Source organism: Staurois parvus, unplaced genomic scaffold (genome assembly GCF_062004578.1).
Source record: "Staurois parvus isolate SC_StPar_1 unplaced genomic scaffold, SC_StPar_1.0 ptg001289l, whole genome shotgun sequence".
NCBI classification, from domain to species: Eukaryota; Metazoa; Chordata; class Amphibia; order Anura; family Ranidae; genus Staurois; species Staurois parvus.
In genome coordinates this window covers 63,544-84,427 of record NW_028319085.1, presented here as the reverse complement: position 1 = coordinate 84,427, position 20,884 = coordinate 63,544, and the positions used below count along the sequence as shown (strand labels likewise).

Below are 20,884 nucleotides of genomic sequence, written 5' to 3'. Positions count from 1 at the left end.
TTGGTGATGGAAGGCTTGGATGCAGCTGCTCGGCCATGGAAACCCATTCCATGGAGCTCTCTACACACTGTTGTTGGGCTCATCTGAAGGCCACACCAAGTTTGGAGGTCTTTAGCTATTGACTCTGCAGACAGTTGGCGACTTCTGCGTACTGTGCGCTTCAGCATGCGCTGACCCCGCCCTGTCATGTGACGTGGCCTACCACTTGGTGGCTGAGTGGCTGTTGCTTCCACTTGTTATAATCCCACTAACAGTTGAGCGTGGAATATTTAGTAGCCAGGAAATGTCACGGATGGACTTATTGCCCAGGTGGCCACCTATCACGGGACCACGCTTGGAGTCACTGAGCTCCTGAGAGCGACCCATTCTTTCACCAATGTTTGTAGAAGCCGTCTGCATGCCTAGGGGCTTGATTGTATACACCTGTGTCCATGGAGGGGATTGGAACACCTGAATCCCATGATATGGAGGGGATTGGAACACCTGAATCACATGATTGGGAGGGGATTGGAACACCTGAATCACATGATTGGAAGGGATTGGAACACCTGAATCACATGATATGGAGGGGATTGGAACACCTGAATCACATGATATGGAGGGGATTGGAACACCTGAATCACATGATTGGAGGGGATTGGAACACCTGAATCACATGATTGGAGGGGATTGGAACACCTGAATCACATGATATGGAGGGGATTGGAACACCTGAATCACATGATATGGAGGGGATTGGAACACCTGAATCACATGATATGGAGGGGATTGGAACACCTGAATCACATGATATGGAGGGGATTGGAACACATGAATCACATGATTGGGAGGGGATTGGAACACATGAATCACATGTTATGGAGGGGATTGGAACACCTGAATCACATGATATGGAGGGGATTGGAACACATGAATCACATGATTGGAGGGGATTGGAACACCTGAATCACATGATATGGAGGGGGTTGGAACACCTGAATCACAAGATTGGGAGGGGATTGGAACACCTGAATCACATGATTGGGAGGGTTGGCCCAATACTTCGGGGAATATAGTATATGTGTTGTGGCGGGCGGGTTTTGTGGCCACAGATGTGTCAATGGGCAGTGACAGAGAATGAGCCGTCAAAGACAACTCTCTGTCCCCACTAGCGATCGGTAGCTGGTGGCACCAACTGTGACAGCCAATCATAGTGGTCACATGTTCACTGGTCCATCCCAGCCCCCGACATTTAGAACATTTTAAGGGGATGCCAGGGTGTGCAGGAAGAGGTTAACAAACTGCCATTTGTGGTAAACAGGTAAGTGAAGTTGTTGGGGCACCAAAATGCTGAGATCTGGAAGAAGATATTCCAGTTTGATGAAACATCTATAGATGGAGCCAATGCGCTCCAGGTGTCTGCGCTCCCTTCTTCAGGGCTCATGGACAGAATCCTGCTGAATGGATGTCGCTGTGTTTGTAGGTGTTGCTGGATCCCTCTGGGTGACGCCGCATCTATAACCGCCACCATAGATCTGTACTGAGACCTTCAACCTGAAAACTGTCTCCTGTAATAAAATACTTTTTAGCCAAACTCTCTGTTTTTGTGTCTGGACCCTAAAAGTCCCATTTGTTTGCAAATATCTTTTTTATAATATCCACTTCGGCTCCAGAGTTCAGCGTGTGAGCCGGTGTACCGGGAGGTGCAGGTGCAGGCATCATACCTGAACCGTTTATTGGAGCCGACAGTTGGCTCTCTTCTTCACCACAAGATGTCCTCCGTCTTCTGGGTGTCATTCAGCCTGGGAGACTGAGAATACGCTGTGAGTACAGGACCTCATCGGCCCATAGGGGGCACCACCACGGCTCTGTGTTCCCATTCTCTTCTTCACCACAAGATGTCCTCCGTCTTCTGGGTGTCATTCAGCCTGGAAGACTGAGGATGCACTGTGAGTACAGGACTTCATCGGCCCATAGGGGGCACCACCATGGCTCCGTGTTCCCATACTCTTCACCACAAGATGTCCTCCATCTTCTGGGTGTCATTCAGCCTGGAAGACTGAGGATGCACTGTGAGTACAGGACTTCATCGGCCCATAGGGGGCACCACCACGGCTCTGTGTTCCCATTCTCTTCTTCACCACAAGATGTCATTCATCTTCTGGGTGTCATTCAGCCTGGAAGACTGAGAATACGCTGTGAGTACAGGACTTAATTGGCCCATAGTGGGCACCACCACGGCTCCGTGTTCCCATACTCTTCTTCACCACAAGATGTCCTCCGTCTTCTGAGAGTCATTCAGCCTGGAAGACTGAGGATGTGCTGTGAGTACAGGACCTCATCGGCCCATAGGGGGCACCACCACGGCTCCGTGTTCCCATACTCTTCTTCACCACAAGATGTCCTCTGTCTTCTGGGTGTCATTCAGCCTGGGAGACTGAGGATACGCTGTGAGTACAGGACCTCATCGGCCCATAGGGGGCACCACCACGGCTCCGTGTTCCCATTCTCTTCTTCACCACAAGATGTCCTCCGTCTTCTGGGTGTCATTCAGCCTAGAAGACTGAGGATGCGCTGTGAGTACAGGACTTAATTGGCCCATAGGGGGCACCACCACGGCTCCGTGTTCCCATACTCTTCTTCACCACAAGATGTCCTCCGTCTTCTGGGTGTCATTCAGCCTGGAAGACTGAGGATGTGTTGTGCGTACAGGACTTCATCGGCCCATAGGGGGCATCACCACGGCTCCATGTGACCGCGGTGCCATGATGCAGAGAGTGATGTTGATGTCAGGCCGCTTTTGGTATCATCAAGCACCGCCCAATGCCGGGAGAAGATCAGGAGAAAACCCTGCATGTCACATGACTGAACTGAAGACATCGGGAAAAGATAAGAATAAGATACAAAATGTAACAAAAATAGATGGAGTGGGGGGGAGGGGGGTCACCTTTTTGGGAAAGCCAAGGGTTGGGATTTAGGCAGAGATGAGGGGGGTGCTGCGGCTGCACAGAGAGGTGCAGGCTCTGTAGGAGGAGCTCTGTCCTCCTCTCTGCTGTCTACAGCTGAGACAAGGTGGGGGTGGAGGCGAGGGGGGTGCTGCGGCTGCACAGAGAGATGCAGGATCTGTAGGAGGAGTTCTGTCCTCCTCTCTGCTGTCTACAGCTGAGACAAGGTGGGGGTGGAGAGGAGGGGGGTGCTGCGGCTGCACAGAGAGATGCAGGATCTGTAGGAGGAGCTCTGTCCTCCTCTCTGCTGTCTACAGCTGAGACAAGGTGGGGGTGGAGAGGAGGGGGGTGCTGCGGCTGCACAGAGAGATGCAGGATCTGTAGGAGGAGCTCTGTCCTCCTCTCTGCTGTCTACAGCTGAGACAAGGTGGGGGTGGAGAGGAGGGGGGTGCTGCGGCTGCACAGAGAGATGCAGGATCTGTAGGAGGAGCTCTGTCCTCCTCTCTGCTGTCTACAGCTGAGACAAGGTGGGGGTGGAGAGGAGGGGGGTGCTGCGGCTGCACAGAGAGATGCAGGATCTGTAGGAGGAGCTCTGTCCTCCTCTCTGCTGTCTACAGCTGAGACAAGGTGGGGGTGGAGGCGAGGGGGTGCTGCGGCTGCACAGAGAGGCGCACGATCTGTAGGGGGAGCTCTGTCCTCCTCTCTGCTGTCTACAGCTGAGACAAGGTGGGGGTGGAGACGAGGGGTTGGGGGGGTGCTGCAGCTGCACAGAGAGATGCAGGATCTGTAGGAGTTCTGTCCTCCTCTCTGCTGTCTTCAGCTGAGATAAGGTTCGGGTGGAGACGAGGGGGGGGGGTGCTGCGGCTGCACAGAGAGGTGCAGGATCTGTAGGAGGCATTCTCTACTCCTCTCTGCTGCCGCACTGCGTTGATTAAGTCCTCTTTTTGTCCAGAGGCTCAGGGTAAAGCTACAGTTACCCAATCCTCCGGAACACAGTGCTCCCCCATCTCCAGCAGTGGACTGTTCCTGCTGTCCTCCCGTCCAGAGCCAGTCTATGGGCATGAAGACTTCAGGAACAGCCCATTCACAAGACCGCTACTGTGTGTGCGTGACGGGGGGGCAGGAGCGCCGGCGAGGACCGATCTTGCGCTCGGAGGATCAGGTAAGTATATCTTTGCTTTACTAGGCCACAGGTGTCAAACTGACGGCCCTCCAGCTGTTGCCAAACTACAAGTCCCATGAGGCATTGCAGGATTGATAGTTACAGGCATGACTCCCAAAGGCATGATGGGACTTGTAGTTTCGCAGCAGCTGGAGGGCCGCCAGTTTGACACCCCTGCCCTAGGCAAAAACGATTGTTTAACCCGTGCAGTGCCGGCCCAGCCCCACTGCACGGGGAAATGATCATTTTGCCCGGAACTCTGCTTTTAGCACCCGGTCACACAATTCGCAAAACGCACCTGAAATCGTATCTAATGAACGGTAATGTTGGCGTCTTCACGTGCGATTTGCTGCGGCGCGATTTCTGACGTAGTTCCGGCGTGGCTTTTTCTGCGGTTTTGATGCGATTTCACAGACATAGAAGAGAATGAAAACTGCAAGAAATCGCAGAAAATGTTCACATGTCGCAACAAAGTCTTCAGAAATCGCAGAGCTGTGACCGGTGACTAAAGTTCCACCCGAGCACTTAAAATCCCCTCCCACAAAAATGTTCCCCCCCACATTCATGCATGCAGGAATGTCAATGTACATGCTGGGGGGCGACTACGCATGAAAACGTAGATTGATGCACGTGTCACATATCGCCGCGCACGCCGCAGCGAGGTGACCGATTCTCCGCCCATTGTTCACAGCTATGTCTACACTGGTCCCCTGGAGAGGCGTGTCCAGCGTCAGCCTATGGAACATACAGAGTACGGACGTTTGCCGCCGTTTCACGGGTGTGCGCAAATGTTAAGGCTTGGCATGTTGGGTATCGATTTACTCGGTGTGACCTTGTCGTTTATATTTTACCCCAAATCCTGGGTCTCTCTAGTGTGGTGACCCCCCCCAAACCTGGGGCCCTCCAGTCACCCCAAATACCAGGTCCCAATCTTCACAAGTCGCAACAAAGTCTTCAGAAATCGCACGATTTTAAATCGCAGCGGTGTGACCGGTGACTAAAGTTCCACCCGAGCACTTAAAATTCCCCCCAAAAAAATGTTTGATCCCCCACATTCATACATGTCTATGCGCGTGCTGGGGGGCGACTACGCATGAAAACGTAGATTGATGCACGTGTCACATATCGCCGCGCACGCCGCAGCGAGGTGACCGATTCTCCGCCCATTGTTCACAGCTATCTCTAGACTGATCCCCTGGAGGGGCGTGTCCAGCGTCAGCCAATGGAACACATGGGGTACGGACGTTTGTCGCCATTTCACGGGTGTGCACAAATGTTAAGGCTTGGCATGTTGGGTATCGATTTACTCGGTGTGACCTTGTCGTTTATATTTTACCCCAAAATCCTGGGTCTCTCCAGTGTGGTGACCCCCCCCCCCAAGCCTGGGGCCCTCCAGTCACCCCAAATACCAGTTCCCAATCTTCACAAGTCGCAACAAAGTCTTCAGAAATCGCACGATTTTAAATTGCAGTGGTGTGAACCAGGGGCAGACTGACAACTCATGGCGCCCCCGGGCAATAGGGGATCATGGGGCCCCTGTGTCCTCACCCACACTCAAACTACACCCAAAAAAGGCTATGAAAGGTACCAGGGGCATCTCATGGGGCCCCCTACTGACCCTGGGCCCTCAGGCAGTGCCCAAGTGCCTGAACGGTCAGTTCGCCCCTGGTGTGAACGGTGATTAAAGTTCCACCCAAGCACTTACAATCCCCCCCAAAAAAAGTTTGCCCCCCCCACATTCATACATGTCAATGCAGATGTTGGGGGCGACTACGCATGAAAACGTAGATTGATGCACGTGTCACATATCGCCGCGCACGCCACAGCGAGGTGACCGATTCTCCGCCCATTGTTCACAGCTATCTCTAGACTGATCCCCTGGAGGGGCGTGTCCAGCGTCAGCCTATGGAACATATGGGGTACGGATGTTTGTCGCCATTTCACGGGCGTGCACAAATGCTAAGGCTTGGCATGTTGGGTATCGATTTACTCTGTGCGACCTCGTCGTTTATATATTACCCAAAAATCCTGGGTCTCTCCAGTGTGGTGACCCCCCCCCCAAGCCTGGGGCCCTCCAGTCACCCCAAATACCAGGTCCCGATCTTCACATGTTGCAGCAATGTCTTCAGAAATCGCACGATTTTAAATTGCAGCGGTGTGAACCAGGGGCAGACTGACAACTCATGGGGCCCCCGGGCAATAGGGGATCATGGGGCCCCTGTGTCCTCACCCACATTCAAAAAAGCCTATGAAAGGTACCAGGGGCATCTCATGGGGCCCCCTACTGACCCCGGGCCCTCGGGCAGTACCCAAATGGTCAGTTCGTCCCTGGTGTGAATGGTGATTAAAGTTCCACTCAAGCACTTACAATCCCCCCCCAAAAAAAAGTTTGCCCTCCCCACATTCATACATGTCAATGCACATGTTGGGGGCGACTACGCATGAAAACGTAGATTGATGCACGTGTCACATATCGCCGCGCACGCCGCAGCGAGGTGACCGATTCTCCGCCCATTGTTCACAGCTATCTCTAGACTGATCCCCTGGAGGGGCGTGTCCAGCGTCAGCCAATGGAACATACGGAGTACGGACGTTTGCCGTCGTTTCACCGGCGTGCGCAGATGTTAACGCTTTGGCATGTTGGGTATTGATGTACTCGGTGCGACCTCGTTGTTTATATTTTACCCAAAAATCGGGTCACGTGTTGCGTCTGTGCGCCCTAAAATTCCTAATTTGCACTTAATATACTTAAAAAAAATTAGACCCAGCACTATTTTATTCTCCGGGGGTCTCTGCTTTCTGAAAATCGACCACATTTGGGGGGTTTAAGTAATCGTCGGGCGGAAATTTTTTAAATGCTCAAAAAATGGGGTTGTTCTGGCAGGAAAAGGGTTACATTTTGCCGGTTGGTTTGGTCATGTGACATGACAGCTCCTCCTTCTTCCTCATTGTATGGGGGGGGGGAGGAAGCTTCTGGAATCCCGGAGCACGTGTTCCCTCTGACCTGTACAAAAGAAGAACATTAGGAGCTCGTTCACTTTAAGAGGCGGAGCTCCCCTGAGCCCGTAGGCCCGCCCAGTCACGTGCTCAGCATCCTCCCCCTCTCAGGCCGCCCACCACGTGACCCGCAGACAATAGCACTAGAGAGAGCGCGGGAAACGGAGCCGAGGTCAGAGGTGATCGGAAGCTGGGGGGCGTGGCTAGATCGGAGGCGGGTATAAGAAGGGGCTCCCGGCGCGGGGGATACAAGCTGCCATCTTCTCTCTTCACTAAGCGGCTCCCTGTCAGCACACACCGACCCAGCATGGCCGATAAAGCAGTGCCGCTCCCAGCGGAGCCTGAGAAGTAAGTCTGCGGGGGAACACATGGTGGGGCGGAGGTGACGGGGAGACCATCCCGGGTGGTTTTCGGGACCGGCCGGCCGTCTCTGTCACGGCTTCCCGCCGCAGTCTGGGAGGGGGCGGGGTCGTGGGATCTCCTGGTAACAGAGGGCGATATCCGGGATCCTTATTGGCTGCCGCATACAGGCCCGCCGGCAGCTCGGCCGCTGATTGGCCGCGGCGGTGGCAGCGCGTGGCGCTTTGTGTGAGAGGTGACAGGAGGGGGTTTGGCGCGAATTTACCTCAGAGACCCAGAGGGGTCGATACCGGGGGAACCGGAACACCGAACCGGGGGAGCCCGACCTTCCGAGACCTGGATTCTGACTGAAAATGTCACCCCCGACTCCTGTTCTGACCTCCAATAGGCAGCCACGGGCTGTGGTGAACCCCATTTTGGGGCCTTCTCCAGTGACCACCAATCCTGGGGCCCCTCGTGACCCCTGCTATACCAGGGCCCATCTAATCATGGGGCCCTCCAGTGTGGTGACCCCCATGCCTGGGGCCTTCTCCAGTGACCCCCAAATACAAGGTCCCACCTATCTTGGGGCTCCTCCATTGTGGTAACCCCCAAATCTTGGTCCCACCTGCATGGAACCCTTAATACCGGGTCCCCAATCCTGGGGCCCTTTGTGACCCCCTGCTATACTAGGGCCCATCTAATTCTGGGGCTCCCCTCCACACTGGTGACCCCCCCCACCCTATTATGGTGTCATCTCCAGTGACCCTAAAACCAGGGCTCACATAATCCTGGGGCCCCTCGTGACCCCTGCTATACTAGGGCCCATCTAATCCAGGGGCCCTCCAGTGTGGGAACCCCCAAATCCTGGTTACACCTGCATGGAACCCTTAATCCCGAGGACCTGTGGGACCCCTGCTATACCAGGCTCCACCTAATCCTGGGGCCCCTTGTGACCCCCCTGCTATACCAGGCTCCACCTAATCCTGGGGCCCTTCAGTGTGGTGACCCTCAAGCCTGGGGTCCTCAATTTACCCCAAATACCAGGTCCCATCTAATCCTGGGGCCCCTCCAGTGTGGTAACCTCCAAATCTTGGTGCCACCTGCATGGACCCCTTAATCCTGGGGCCCCTTGTGACCCCCCCTGCTATACCAGGCTCCACCTAATCCTGGGGCCCCTCCAGTGTGGTAACCCCCAAATCTTGGTGCCACCGGCATGGACCCCTTAATCCTGGGGCCCCTTATGACCCCTGCTATACTAGGGCCCATCTAATCCAGGGGCCCTCCAGTGTGGGAACCCCCAAATCCTGGTTACACCTGCATGGAACCCTTAATCCCGAGGACCCGTGGGACCCCTGCTATACCAGGCTCCACCTAATCCTGGGGCCCTTCAGTGTGGTGACCCCCAAATCTTGGTGCCACCTGCATGGACCCCTTAATCCTGGGGCCCCTTGTGACCCCCCCCTGCTATACCAGGCTCCACCTAATCCTGGGGCCCCTCCAGTGTGGTAACCCCCAAATCTTGATGCCACCGGCATGGACCCCTTAATCCTGGGGCCCCTTGTGACCCCCCCTGCTATACCAGGCTCCACCTAATCCTGGGGCCCTTCAGTGTGGTGACCCCCAAGCCTGGGGTCCTCAATTTACCCCAAATACCAGGTCCCACCAATCCTGGGGCCCCTCCAACCCCCAAATCTTGGTGCCACCGGCATGGACCCCTTAATCCTGGGGCCCCTTGTGACCCCCCTGCTATACCAGGGTCCACCTAATATGGGGTCCTCCAGTGTGCTGACCCCCCAATCCTGGGGCCCCTTGTGAACCCTGCTATACCAGGGCCCACGTAATCCTGGGGCCCTTCTCCATTGTGGTGACACCCCAATGGTGTGCTAGTACCCCACAATACAGGTTCCCTGCACCTCCCTATGGTGGTCCCCCTATAATATCCCAGTGTGGCCCCCAGTAGTGTATTAGTATCTCTAGGAGGTTTCCATGTAGTACTGAACCTCCAATGTATGGTGACCCCAATGGTGTCCTAGCACCCCACAATAGTGCCCCTCCCCCACATACTGGTACCTCAGTGCATGGTGACCCCCCCATAGTCTCATCAGTATGGGGTGTCACAGCACTTTGACCCTAATATAAGCTTTTGGGGGTTATCGTGTACTAGTAGCTCCAATGGCTGGCGACCCCCCCCCCCATCGTGTACTAGTAGCTCCAATGGCTGGCGACCCCCCCCCCCATCGTGTACTAGTAGCTCCAATGGCTGGCGACCCCCCCCCCCCCCCATCGTGTACTAGTAGCTCCAATGGCTGGCGACCCCCCCCCCCCCCCCATCGTGTACTAGTAGCTCCAATGGCTGGCGACCCCCCCCCCCCCCATCGTGTACTAGTAGCTCCAATGGCTGGCGACCCCCCCCCCCCATCGTGTACTAGTAGCTCCAATGGCTGGCGACCCCCCCCCCCATCGTGTACTAGTAGCTCCAATGGCTGGCGACCCCCCCCCCCCATCGTGTACTAGTAGCTCCAATGGCTGGCGACCCCCCCCATCGTGTACTAGTAGCTCCAATGGCTGGCGACCCCCCCCCCCCCCCATCGTGTACTAGTAGCTCCAATGGCTGGCGACCCCCCCCCCCCCCCATCGTGTACTAGTAGCTCCAATGGCTGGCGACCCCCCCCCCCCCCCCATCGTGTACTAGTAGCTCCAATGGCTGGCGACCCCCCCCCCCCCATCGTGTACTAGTAGCTCCAATGGCTGGCGACCCCCCCCCCCCCATCGTGTACTAGTAGCTCCAATGGCTGGCGACCCCCCCCCCCCATCGTGTACTAGTAGCTCCAATGGCTGGCGACCCCCCCCCATCGTGTACTAGTAGCTCCAATGGCTGGCGACCCCCCCCCATCGTGTACTAGTAGCTCCAATGGCTGGCGACCCCCCCCCATCGTGTACTAGTAGCTCCAATGGCTGGCGACCCCCCCCCCCCATCGTGTACTAGTAGCTCCAATGGCTGGCGACCCCCCCCCCCCCCATCGTGTACTAGTAGCTCCAATGGCTGGCGACCCCCCCCCCCCCCCATCGTGTACTAGTAGCTCCAATGGCTGGCGACCCCCCCCCCCCCCCATCGTGTACTAGTAGCTCCAATGGCTGGCGACCCCCCCCCCCCATCGTGTACTAGTAGCTCCAATGGCTGGCGACCCCCCCCCCCCCATCGTGTACTAGTAGCTCCAATGGCTGGCGACCCCCCCCCCCATCGTGTACTAGTAGCTCCAATGGCTGGCGACCCCCCCCCCATCGTGTACTAGTAGCTCCAATGGCTGGCGACCCCCCCCCCCATCGTGTACTAGTAGCTCCAATGGCTGGCGACCCCCCCCCCCCATCGTGTACTAGTAGCTCCAATGGCTGGCGACCCCCCCCCCCCCCCCATCGTGTACTAGTAGCTCCAATGGCTGGCGACCCCCCCCCCATCGTGTACTAGTAGCTCCAATGGCTGGCGACCCCCCCCCCATCGTGTACTAGTAGCTCCAATGGCTGGCGACCCCCCCCCCCATCGTGTACTAGTAGCTCCAATGGCTGGCGACCCCCCCCCCCCCATCGTGTACTAGTAGCTCCAATGGCTGGCGACCCCCCCCCCCCCCATCGTGTACTAGTAGCTCCAATGGCTGGCGACCCCCCCCCCCCCATCGTGTACTAGTAGCTCCAATGGCTGGCGACCCCCCCCCCCATCGTGTACTAGTAGCTCCAATGGCTGGCGACCCCCCCCCCCCATCGTGTACTAGTAGCTCCAATGGCTGGCGACCCCCCCCCCCATCGTGTACTAGTAGCTCCAATGGCTGGCGACCCCCCCCCCCATCGTGTACTAGTAGCTCCAATGGCTGGCGACCCCCCCCCCATCGTGTACTAGTAGCTCCAATGGCTGGCGACCCCCCCCCCATCGTGTACTAGTAGCTCCAATGGCTGGCGACCCCCCCCCCCCCCATCGTGTACTAGTAGCTCCAATGGCTGGCGACCCCCCCCCCCCATCGTGTACTAGTAGCTCCAATGGCTGGCGACCCCCCCCCCCCCATCGTGTACTAGTAGCTCCAATGGCTGGCGACCCCCCCCCCCCCCCCCATCGTGTACTAGTAGCTCCAATGGCTGGCGACCCCCCCCCCCATCGTGTACTAGTAGCTCCAATGGCTGGCGACCCCCCCCCCCCCCATCGTGTACTAGTAGCTCCAATGGCTGGCGACCCCCCCCCCCCCATCGTGTACTAGTAGCTCCAATGGCTGGCGACCCCCCCCCCATCGTGTACTAGTAGCTCCAATGGCTGGCGACCCCCCCCCCCATCGTGTACTAGTAGCTCCAATGGCTGGCGACCCCCCCCCCCCCCCCCCCATCGTGTACTAGTAGCTCCAATGGCTGGCGACCCCCCCCCATCGTGTACTAGTAGCTCCAATGGCTGGCGACCCCCCCCCCATCGTGTACTAGTAGCTCCAATGGCTGGCGACCCCCCCCCCCATCGTGTACTAGTAGCTCCAATGGCTGGCGACCCCCCCCCCATCGTGTACTAGTAGCTCCAATGGCTGGCGACCCCCCCCCCCCATCGTGTACTAGTAGCTCCAATGGCTGGCGACCCCCCCCCCCCCCCATCGTGTACTAGTAGCTCCAATGGCTGGCGACCCCCCCCCCCCCCATCGTGTACTAGTAGCTCCAATGGCTGGCGACCCCCCCCCCCCCCCCCATCGTGTACTAGTAGCTCCAATGGCTGGCGACCCCCCCCCCCATCGTGTACTAGTAGCTCCAATGGCTGGCGACCCCCCCCCCCCCCATCGTGTACTAGTAGCTCCAATGGCTGGCGACCCCCCCCCCCCATCGTGTACTAGTAGCTCCAATGGCTGGCGACCCCCCCCCCCCCATCGTGTACTAGTAGCTCCAATGGCTGGCGACCCCCCCCCATCGTGTACTAGTAGCTCCAATGGCTGGCGACCCCCCCCCCCCCCCCCATCGTGTACTAGTAGCTCCAATGGCTGGCGACCCCCCCCCCCATCGTGTACTAGTAGCTCCAATGGCTGGCGACTCTCCCCCCCCCCCCCCCCCCATCGTGTTCTAGTAGCTCCAATGGCTGGCGACCCCCCCCCCCCATCGTGTTCTAGTAGCTCCAATGGCTGGCGACCCCCCCCCCCCCCATCGTGTTCTAGTAGCTCCAATGGCTGGCGACCCCCCCCCCCCATCGTGTACTAGTAGCTCCAATGGCTGGCGACCCCCCCCATCGTGTACTAGTGGCTCCAATGGCTGGCGACCCCCCCCCCCCCACCCCTTGTGTACTAGTAGCTCCAATAGATGGTGGTGAGCTGATCCCTCCCCCCCCCATTGTGTACTGTGGTCACCCCCTTAGGGTGTACTGGGACATTCAGTGGTTAGTGATCCTCATTGGTGTCCTGGTATCTCCAATGTACAGCAGCCCCAACTGTCTACAGTCTGTAGTGACCCCCCCAATAGTGTACTGGGGCCTCAATGTATGGTGGCCCAGTAATGTGTACTAGTACCCCATAGTATGTATGATGACCCCCCCCAACAGAGTACTATGGAGTCTATTGACAGGCTATCTTATGAGACGCTAGTACTGTCCCTGTGGTGGTGGGGCCCCCTGTACTGTCCCTGTGGTGGTGGGGCCCCCTGTACTGTCCCTGTGGTGGTGGGGCCCCCTGTACTGTCCCTGTGGTGGTGGGCCCCCCATACTAACAGACTTGGAGATGTGGTGGTGGGGCCCCTGTGCTGTCCCTGCAGTGTTGGGGCCCCCATACTAGCAGACTTGGAGATATACTACGGACCCCCTTCCAACTGTCCCTTATGGGCCCTTCCTGATCTCCTCCCTTCGCCTTCTTCTGATGGTAAGAGAGGTTTCTGCTTGTAGTCATGAGTGCCGGTGACCTCCCTATAACCCTCAATGCTCCCCTATTGGTATAGACACCCCCTGTTGTGCTGCAACCTCCCTCTAAAGCATTTGCATCAAGTAACGCAGGGCTTGACAAATTTGCTTTTAACTGAGGAGCCAGGTTTAGTGTGGTCAGCACCTGGGGCAAGGCAAGAAACTTCACCATGTGATTTTCTGTGACTACCACAGCCAAGCTGCGACACTTTAGCTGCCATTGACAATAATGGCACCTGAACCTTCGTGTTGTAGCCGCAGCAATTCTGCTCTCCTGGCCGCCCTGGGTCACACGTGTGATTCTGGATGTTTGCTAACACAGGTTAGTATGATGAGCTGGATGTGGCGGTCCTGTTGAGGTGGTTCACATGCATTGCGTTTTGCGTGTCACTATGAGAAGGGTCCCGTGTAGCGGTGCGTTCCGGATTCACATGTGATGGCGTGGCACGTGGAGACGAGTTCACATAGGATTGCTGTTGCTGGTTTTTGCATTGACGTCAATGGGAGACTGTGAACCTGGGGACCAGGGCACAAGTTCTAGTCGCCATGGCATCCTGGGATTTGTTCGAGCCCTGCTTTACCTGCCCCCTTGAACTCTTGGAAGGACCCCCATCCTGTGCTGAACCCATGCAACAAGACCTCTTAAATTGTGACGGCTCAGTCCTCAATACCCCCAGCGGGACCCTCCTGAGTATTCGGCTGTGGGAACTACAAAGCTGGTGTCTGAATTGCCTCCACAGAAGGAAGATCTGCCCACCATGGCTTCAACTTCCTGGCTTGTTCTGAAAAGTCCAGCAGCCCCTGAACCCGGGGGGGGGGGCACTATATAGGCACAGCAGTGCATGTATAGCACCCTCTAGCTGTCTGGAGGCTCCTAGCATTTTGAGTGTTAACCACCTTCTTTCCACCCTATAGGAGTACTGCTACAGGGTGTCAGGGATGTGCCAAATCGCATGTATACGTGATTTGCATCTCTGGGCGGGGGGGGGGGTGCACACTCTATACACGCAACACTATTGGCTCCTTGGCATGTCAGTTATTGGGCCCTGGCTGCCGACTCTCGGCTGGGACTTGGTGGTTGGCGGAGCTGACAGGAGGTGTGTAAACAGATCTCTCCCGTCAGCACTGGCATGCTGCTTTGTATTGCTCTGTACAGCAGAGCACTACAAAGCAGCATGTTTACATAGTAAAACACCGCAGTTAACCATTTGGTCACCCCAGATGTTAACCCCTTCCTGCCCAGTCATTAGTAGTCAGTGCTTTTTAGTAGCACTGATCACTATCGGTGACCCCAAGCCCCCCCATGTCAGAATGTCTGCCACAGTCCCCCTGAGTCATTGACCGCCATTAATAGTAAGAATAAAGAAATCCCCGTATCTATACCGACATTTGTAAATGCTGCCTGTTGTCCCTGATCCAGGTGCATGCTCAGTTGCTGCAGGGGATACAGATCTTCAAGTTACACTGGATGGACTTGTTCACGGGTGCACAGAATCACATACATGGTTTTGCAGTACTGAGTGGGGGTGCATGCACACCCCCCTACACCGCACTGCCAATCCCAGCCTCTGTCAATCACCGGTTCCAGACGGTGATTCCTTGCCTGCCCCCGGTGACTGCAGAGGATCTGAGGGGGAGACCTGTGTATAAACAGATCTCTCCCCTGTCAGCTCCGGTACACGGCTTTGTATGGCTCTGCATAGCAGCACGGTTACAGTGAAACAGCAGTCAACCCTTTGATCACCCCAGATGTTAACCCCTTCCTGCCCGGTGCCATTCAGTGCTTTTTATTAGCACTGATTGTGACGGACATGGGATCGCTGCCACAAATATGCAACGATCCCACGATCGCTGTCACCAATATGTGACGACCCCAGCCCTTCTTGCTAAACTTGTGACCGAAGGACTAGCCAATCTAAAACCACGATGTCGCGTGCATAACAATGCTGCACAATGATTTTCCAGCTAATTGGACCACAATTGATGTACCGGCAGCCTGAGCGATTGTTACTGGGTCAGGTTAATTACGCAATTAACCCTTCACACTGCCACCACCTCCTTTTTGTTCAGAGAAAGGAAACTTGGCGATATCCGCAATAACACTATAATGGTTGAGGTAATCTGTATAACACGGTCACCGCAGGCCGGTTATACAGAGGGTTAAACAAACACAGTAGCGTTTTCTTTAGAGGCAGGAATTTGTAGATTGCAATTAAGAGCTATAGAAACAGTTCAACACTTTCAGAAGGGAAGGTTTATTACTGAGAAGTCAAAAGGGGGTGTAATAAAATATTTACAGAACAAAATGTAACATAGAACAGCAAAGAGAATAGAAAGGAGGTTAAGGGGTTAAAGTACTTGCCAATCTGCCTTGGGTTGCAGATCAAGTTTCAGAGCGAAAGGGCACGGGTCTCCCCAGGTGGTTTTGATGTTAAAATGGGAGACTTCTTCAACTTCCTCCTTAGGCCTGACAGCCCAATTTGTAGTTTCCCAGCAGGGGGTGTCTCTGAAGTCAAGGACTAATACCCCGTTTAGGGCATGGAGGTCTGGGCGTGGACCTAATCTAGAGCCAAAATCTAATTTGGTTCATATTTTGGCTCCTAACTTTTCCTATGCACAAGTGACACTCCTCCTGTGGGTAGATTATGATGCAGACACATCTGAGGATTGATTAGATATGAATTATGAAATTATGCACTGAATGGTTCCCAAGATCTGCTTTCCTATGTATTCAAGATAAGTAGAGTGACCCATCAAATTGTCTCCTCTTAGCCAATCTGATATGTCTGGTTTTTATGTAAGTCTCTCATATTCCAAGATATGAGACACGGGGGGGAAAAATGGTTTTTGAAAAGTGTGTTTATCTGATTCGTGGTTCTTTGGAAAGCCTTGAACTCCTGGGAAAGCTTGCCTTATGTTATAGGAGGTGTTATATAGTCCCTCACCCGGACAGTCAGGCACCTAGCTCAGTGTTATAGCTCTGGGGGTCCCTGCTGTGCTGGCCTGCCAGTGACACAACCAGCACACACTGCCCAAATGTCTGTGCCCCTCGGAGGGGGGGGGAGTGAGGGGGGGAAATGGAGATTCTTCACAAAATGGAGGCTGCGTCCTGCCTCTGGTGCGCACATTCATGACACCGATCACTGTATTGGTGTCAGTGACACAGTCCCCCCTCCAGAGTCAGAATGCCCCCCCTGCAGTCCTGCTGATCATCGCTGTTACTAGTAAAAAAAAAAATCCCCGTATCTGTCCTGCCATCTGTAGACGCTATAACTCGTGTAAACCAATTTACACGTATCGGGATATTTTATTTGGCAGACACGGAGCGGGAGACATTTTGACTGAAATTTATGATTCCAATTTTTTAATTGGACATGTTTAACTAGTTGCCGACCGCAGATAGCCGAATGACGGCTTAACTGCGGCCGGCCAGTTCTGAGTGGACGTCGTATGACGTCCCCCCCCCCCCCCCCCCCCCAGAATGCGCTCTCCTGCGTGCCCCAGGGGGCGCGCACCCGGCGATCTCCGTGATCGCTGTGTCCTACGGACACAGCTGATCACGTGATGTGGTAAAAGGCCAATCACAGCGGCCTTTTACCACGTGATCAGCGGTGTCCAATGACACACTGATCACCAGGAAATGCAACTGCCGGTTCTCGGCTGCACTTTCCTCACGCTGTCAGATCGTGAGGAAAGTACTGCCGAGAACCGGCAGTTGTCAGAGCGAGGATCGGCACCGATCAACAGGGCACTGATGATCAGTGCCCTGATCGGTGCCCAGCAGTGCCACCCGCAAGTGCCGCCCACCTGTGCTGCCAGTCAGTGCCCAGGGGTTGTGCCAGTCAGTGCCGCCAGTCAGTGCCCAGCAGTGATGCCAGTCAGTGCCGTCTATCAGTACCCATCATCAGTGTCACCTATCAGTGCTGCATATTAGTGCCCGCCTATCTGTGACACCTCATCAGTGCCGCCTATCAGTGCCCATCAGTGCCGCCTCATCAACGTACATCAGTGAAGGAGAAAAAATACCTGTTTGAAAAATTTTATTATAGAAACAAACTTTTTTTTTTTCAAATTTTTTGCACTTTTTTTATTTATAGCACAAAAAGTAAAGCGCCCAGCGGCGATTAAATACCACCAAAAGAAAGCTCTATTTGTGAGAAAAAATGATCAAAATTTCATATGGGTACAGTGTTGCATGACCGCACAATTGTCAATCAAAGTGCGGCAGGGCTGAAAGCTGAAAATTGGCCTGGTAAGGAAGGGGGTAGAAGTGCCCGGTAGGCGAGGGGTTAATAGCAAAACTCAAATTTTATTCCCTCAATTGTTGGTTTTTAGCACACAGGCAGTCAAATACCACCAAAAGCTCTGTGTGTGGAAAAGACGTAATTATACCCAGGTGCCGCGTTGCACGACTATTCAATCAGTTAAAGGAACGCGGTGCCATTTTGTGGGGGGGGGGGGGAGGATCCTCTGAAGGGTGAGGGGTTAAGGACAACTCCACAACCCCTGGGCCACCTTCTGAACGAGGGGGACAGTAGCATACTCAGACCTGCAGTGATCCATAAACAACCTTTGGGTATATTTTGTGATCAGAACCCGTCAGATTTTTGTCCCTGAAGGGAGATTCACTTCTGAAAACATTGGTAAGCTGGACAATTGGAGGGCCAAAGTAAATGAGAAACGTTGAGCACGTTGCAGAACACATCTTGGCCTAAATTTCCCTTTTAGATGTGTTTTGTAGCGAAGTAAAAATCCTTCAGTTTTGTTGCGCAATGAATAAAGTGATCAAATGGCAGCAGAAGATCTTTGGGTGGGGGGGCTTCATTTGGGTCATGTTGCATGACTGTGCAGTATAGGAAGATGGCCTGGGTGGTAAATCTTCCACAGGGTAGGTGGTTTATATCTGACGTGTTGTGTGGAGGGTTTATACACCAGATTTATCCGTTTAGGTTTGTTACCCTCCCTGGGGGTATTCCCGAGTGTAGCTCGGGGGTTAATTTGCAGTGCCAAAAGCAGTAACCCCGAGCTACTCGGATACTGTGCAGCACTTACCTTGTCCTTCATCCCATGATGTGTCCCCGCCATCTCCTCCGGCCGGCTTCCGTGTTCCGGTCCCTGCGAGCATCAGGACATATGGGGGCCACAACCGGCAGCAAATTTTAAACTGACATTTTATAAAACTAAAATCCCATAGTATAACATTCCTGTATCAAACCATTTCACATTGTGTCCTGAGTGCTTTGTCCGGCGCCCTGCCTGCATTTTTACTGTTCTTTCTGCCTGGAAACTGAGAAACGTCCATGGCGTCCAAAAAGCGTCCCTTTAGGTCAGACGCGGTTTTAGACCGGCTAGAGAACAGCGATAGTAAATCAGAACCACTTGCAGAATTGAGTGATAATGATTGGTGGGGGAAATTCCTCATCAGACACTGAAAACGATTCTGCGGCTGAGCTCAGCGATGGGCCAACTTGGCGCTCTATTTCACATTTCAGTGTTTTTTGGTTTGATTATATTGAATTTTATTTTGATTTATTAAATTATTTACAATTTCATGTTTCAAGTTTTTTATCATCCCCGGGATGTTTACTCGACACTTGTTTGGACAGATTTCAGTGAGTTATTCTTAAGAATTACAGGCCGACAATAACATATTTCAATGCAAAAAATATCGCTTTCGGCACAGAAATATGGACATCGGACCGCTAGGGAGGTTAAAGCAGCCATTGGCTTGTCATAGAACGGATTTGAAGGTCCTAATTGTTTCCAATCTTTGCAGGATGGAGGAAACTGAAGAACCCTCAACATCTGCTGAACAAGTTGAAGGGTAAGAACCATGTTTCCCCAGTATAGGAACCCCCTGGGCTGCCATACACTGTGTAGGAACCCCCCCCCCGGGCTGCCATACACTGTGTAGGAACCCCCCCCCCCGGGCTGCCATACACTGTGTAGGAACCCCCCCCCCGGGCTGCCATACACTGTGTAGGAACCCCCCCCCGGGCTGCCATACACTGTGTAGGAACCCCCCCCCCGGGCTGCCATACACTGTGTAGGAACCCCCCCCCCCGGGCTGCCATACACTGTGTAGGAACCCCCCCCCGGGCTGCCATACACTGTGTAGGAACCCCCCCCCGGGCTGCCATACACTGTGTAGGAACCCCCCCCGGGCTGCCATACACTGTGTAGGAACCCCCCCCCCGGGCTGCCGTACACACTGTGTAGGAACCCCCCCCCCGGGCTGCCGTACACACTGTGTAGGAACCCCCCCCCCGGGCTGCCGTACACACTGTGTAGGAACCCCCCCCGGGCTGCCGTACACACTGTGTAGGAACCCCCCCCGGGCTGCCGTACACACTGTGTAGGAACCCCCCCCCGGGCTGCCGTACACACTGTGTAGGAACCCCCCCCCGGGCTGCCGTACACACTGTGTAGGAACCCCCCCCCCGGGCTGCCGTACACACTGTGTAGGAACCCCCCCCCCCCGGGCTGCCGTACACACTGTGTAGGAACCCCCCCCCGGGCTGCCGTACACACTGTGTAGGAACCCCCCCCGGGCTGCCGTACACACTGTGTAGGAACCCCCCCCCCCCGGGCTGCCGTACACACTGTGTAGGAACCCCCCCCCCCCGGGCTGCCGTACACACTGTGTAGGAACCCCCCCCCCCCGGGCTGCCGTACACACTGTGTAGGAACCCCCCCCCCCGGGCTGCCGTACACACTGTGTAGGAACCTCCCCCCCCCCCCCGGGCTGCCGTACACACTGTGTAGGAACCTCCCCCCCCCCCCCCCGGGCTGCCGTACACACTGTGTAGGAACCTCCCCCCCCCCCCCGGGCTGCCGTACACACTGTGTAGGAACCTCCCCCCCCCCCCGGGCTGCCGTACACACTGTGTAGGAACCTCCCCCCCCCCCCGGGCTGCCGTACACACTGTGTAGGAACCTCCCCCCCCCCCCCCCCCCGGGCTGCCGTACACACTGTGTAGGAACCTCCCCCCCCCCCCCCCCCCCGGGCTGCCGTACACACTGTGTAGGAACCTCCCCCCCCCCCCCCCCCCCCCCCGGGCTGCCATACAGTGTAGGAACCTCTTTATTCTGTTTTTCAGGGCTGATGTGGACAATGAAGCCAAGAAACTCATGGGAGCCGGTAGGAGACACATGGTCATGAAGGACGTCCGTTCCGCAGTGAATTCATTTCAAGAGGCCAGCAGCCTTCTGTAAGAAATACTGACACTTTTTTTTTTTTTTTTATAAAGGAACATTTACAAATGTCTTCCTAGAATGAAGAAAATTGCTCTGCTTAACCCCTTGATGCTGAATGCACACAAATATGCGGCCGCAGCATCTGGGCCTTGACACCGAGCGGCCGCATATTCCCGTGCAATTAGAAAATACATTTGTGCTGAGTGCACGCTCCCAGCACATGTGTCTGACTCATGGAAGTTTCCCGATCTCCCCTTTTGATCAGGACCTTTTCTGATCATGTGACTGCAAATCACAGCGGTCACATGACCCTAAAACCCAATCTGCCTCCCAGCTTCTGAAACTCTTAAAGGGCTGGGAGGT

The 20,884-nt window shown here is 55.2% G+C and overlaps 1 protein-coding gene across 1 annotated transcript in view; it reads left to right on the top strand.

The window, feature by feature from the left end:
* The first annotated feature begins 7,273 nt into the window (after nt 1–7,273).
* LOC149437417 (histone-binding protein N1/N2-like) overlaps nt 7,274–20,884 on the top strand; it is a 30,400-nt gene continuing 16,789 nt past the window's right edge. Inside the window, exons 1-3 of the mRNA XM_089660936.1 lie at nt 7,274–7,431; nt 19,101–19,148; nt 20,425–20,535. Of these exons, the coding sequence (XP_089517062.1) occupies nt 7,391–7,431; nt 19,101–19,148; nt 20,425–20,535 (200 nt within the window). The 5' untranslated portion in view covers nt 7,274–7,390. The remainder of the gene's footprint in view (nt 7,432–19,100; nt 19,149–20,424; nt 20,536–20,884) is intronic.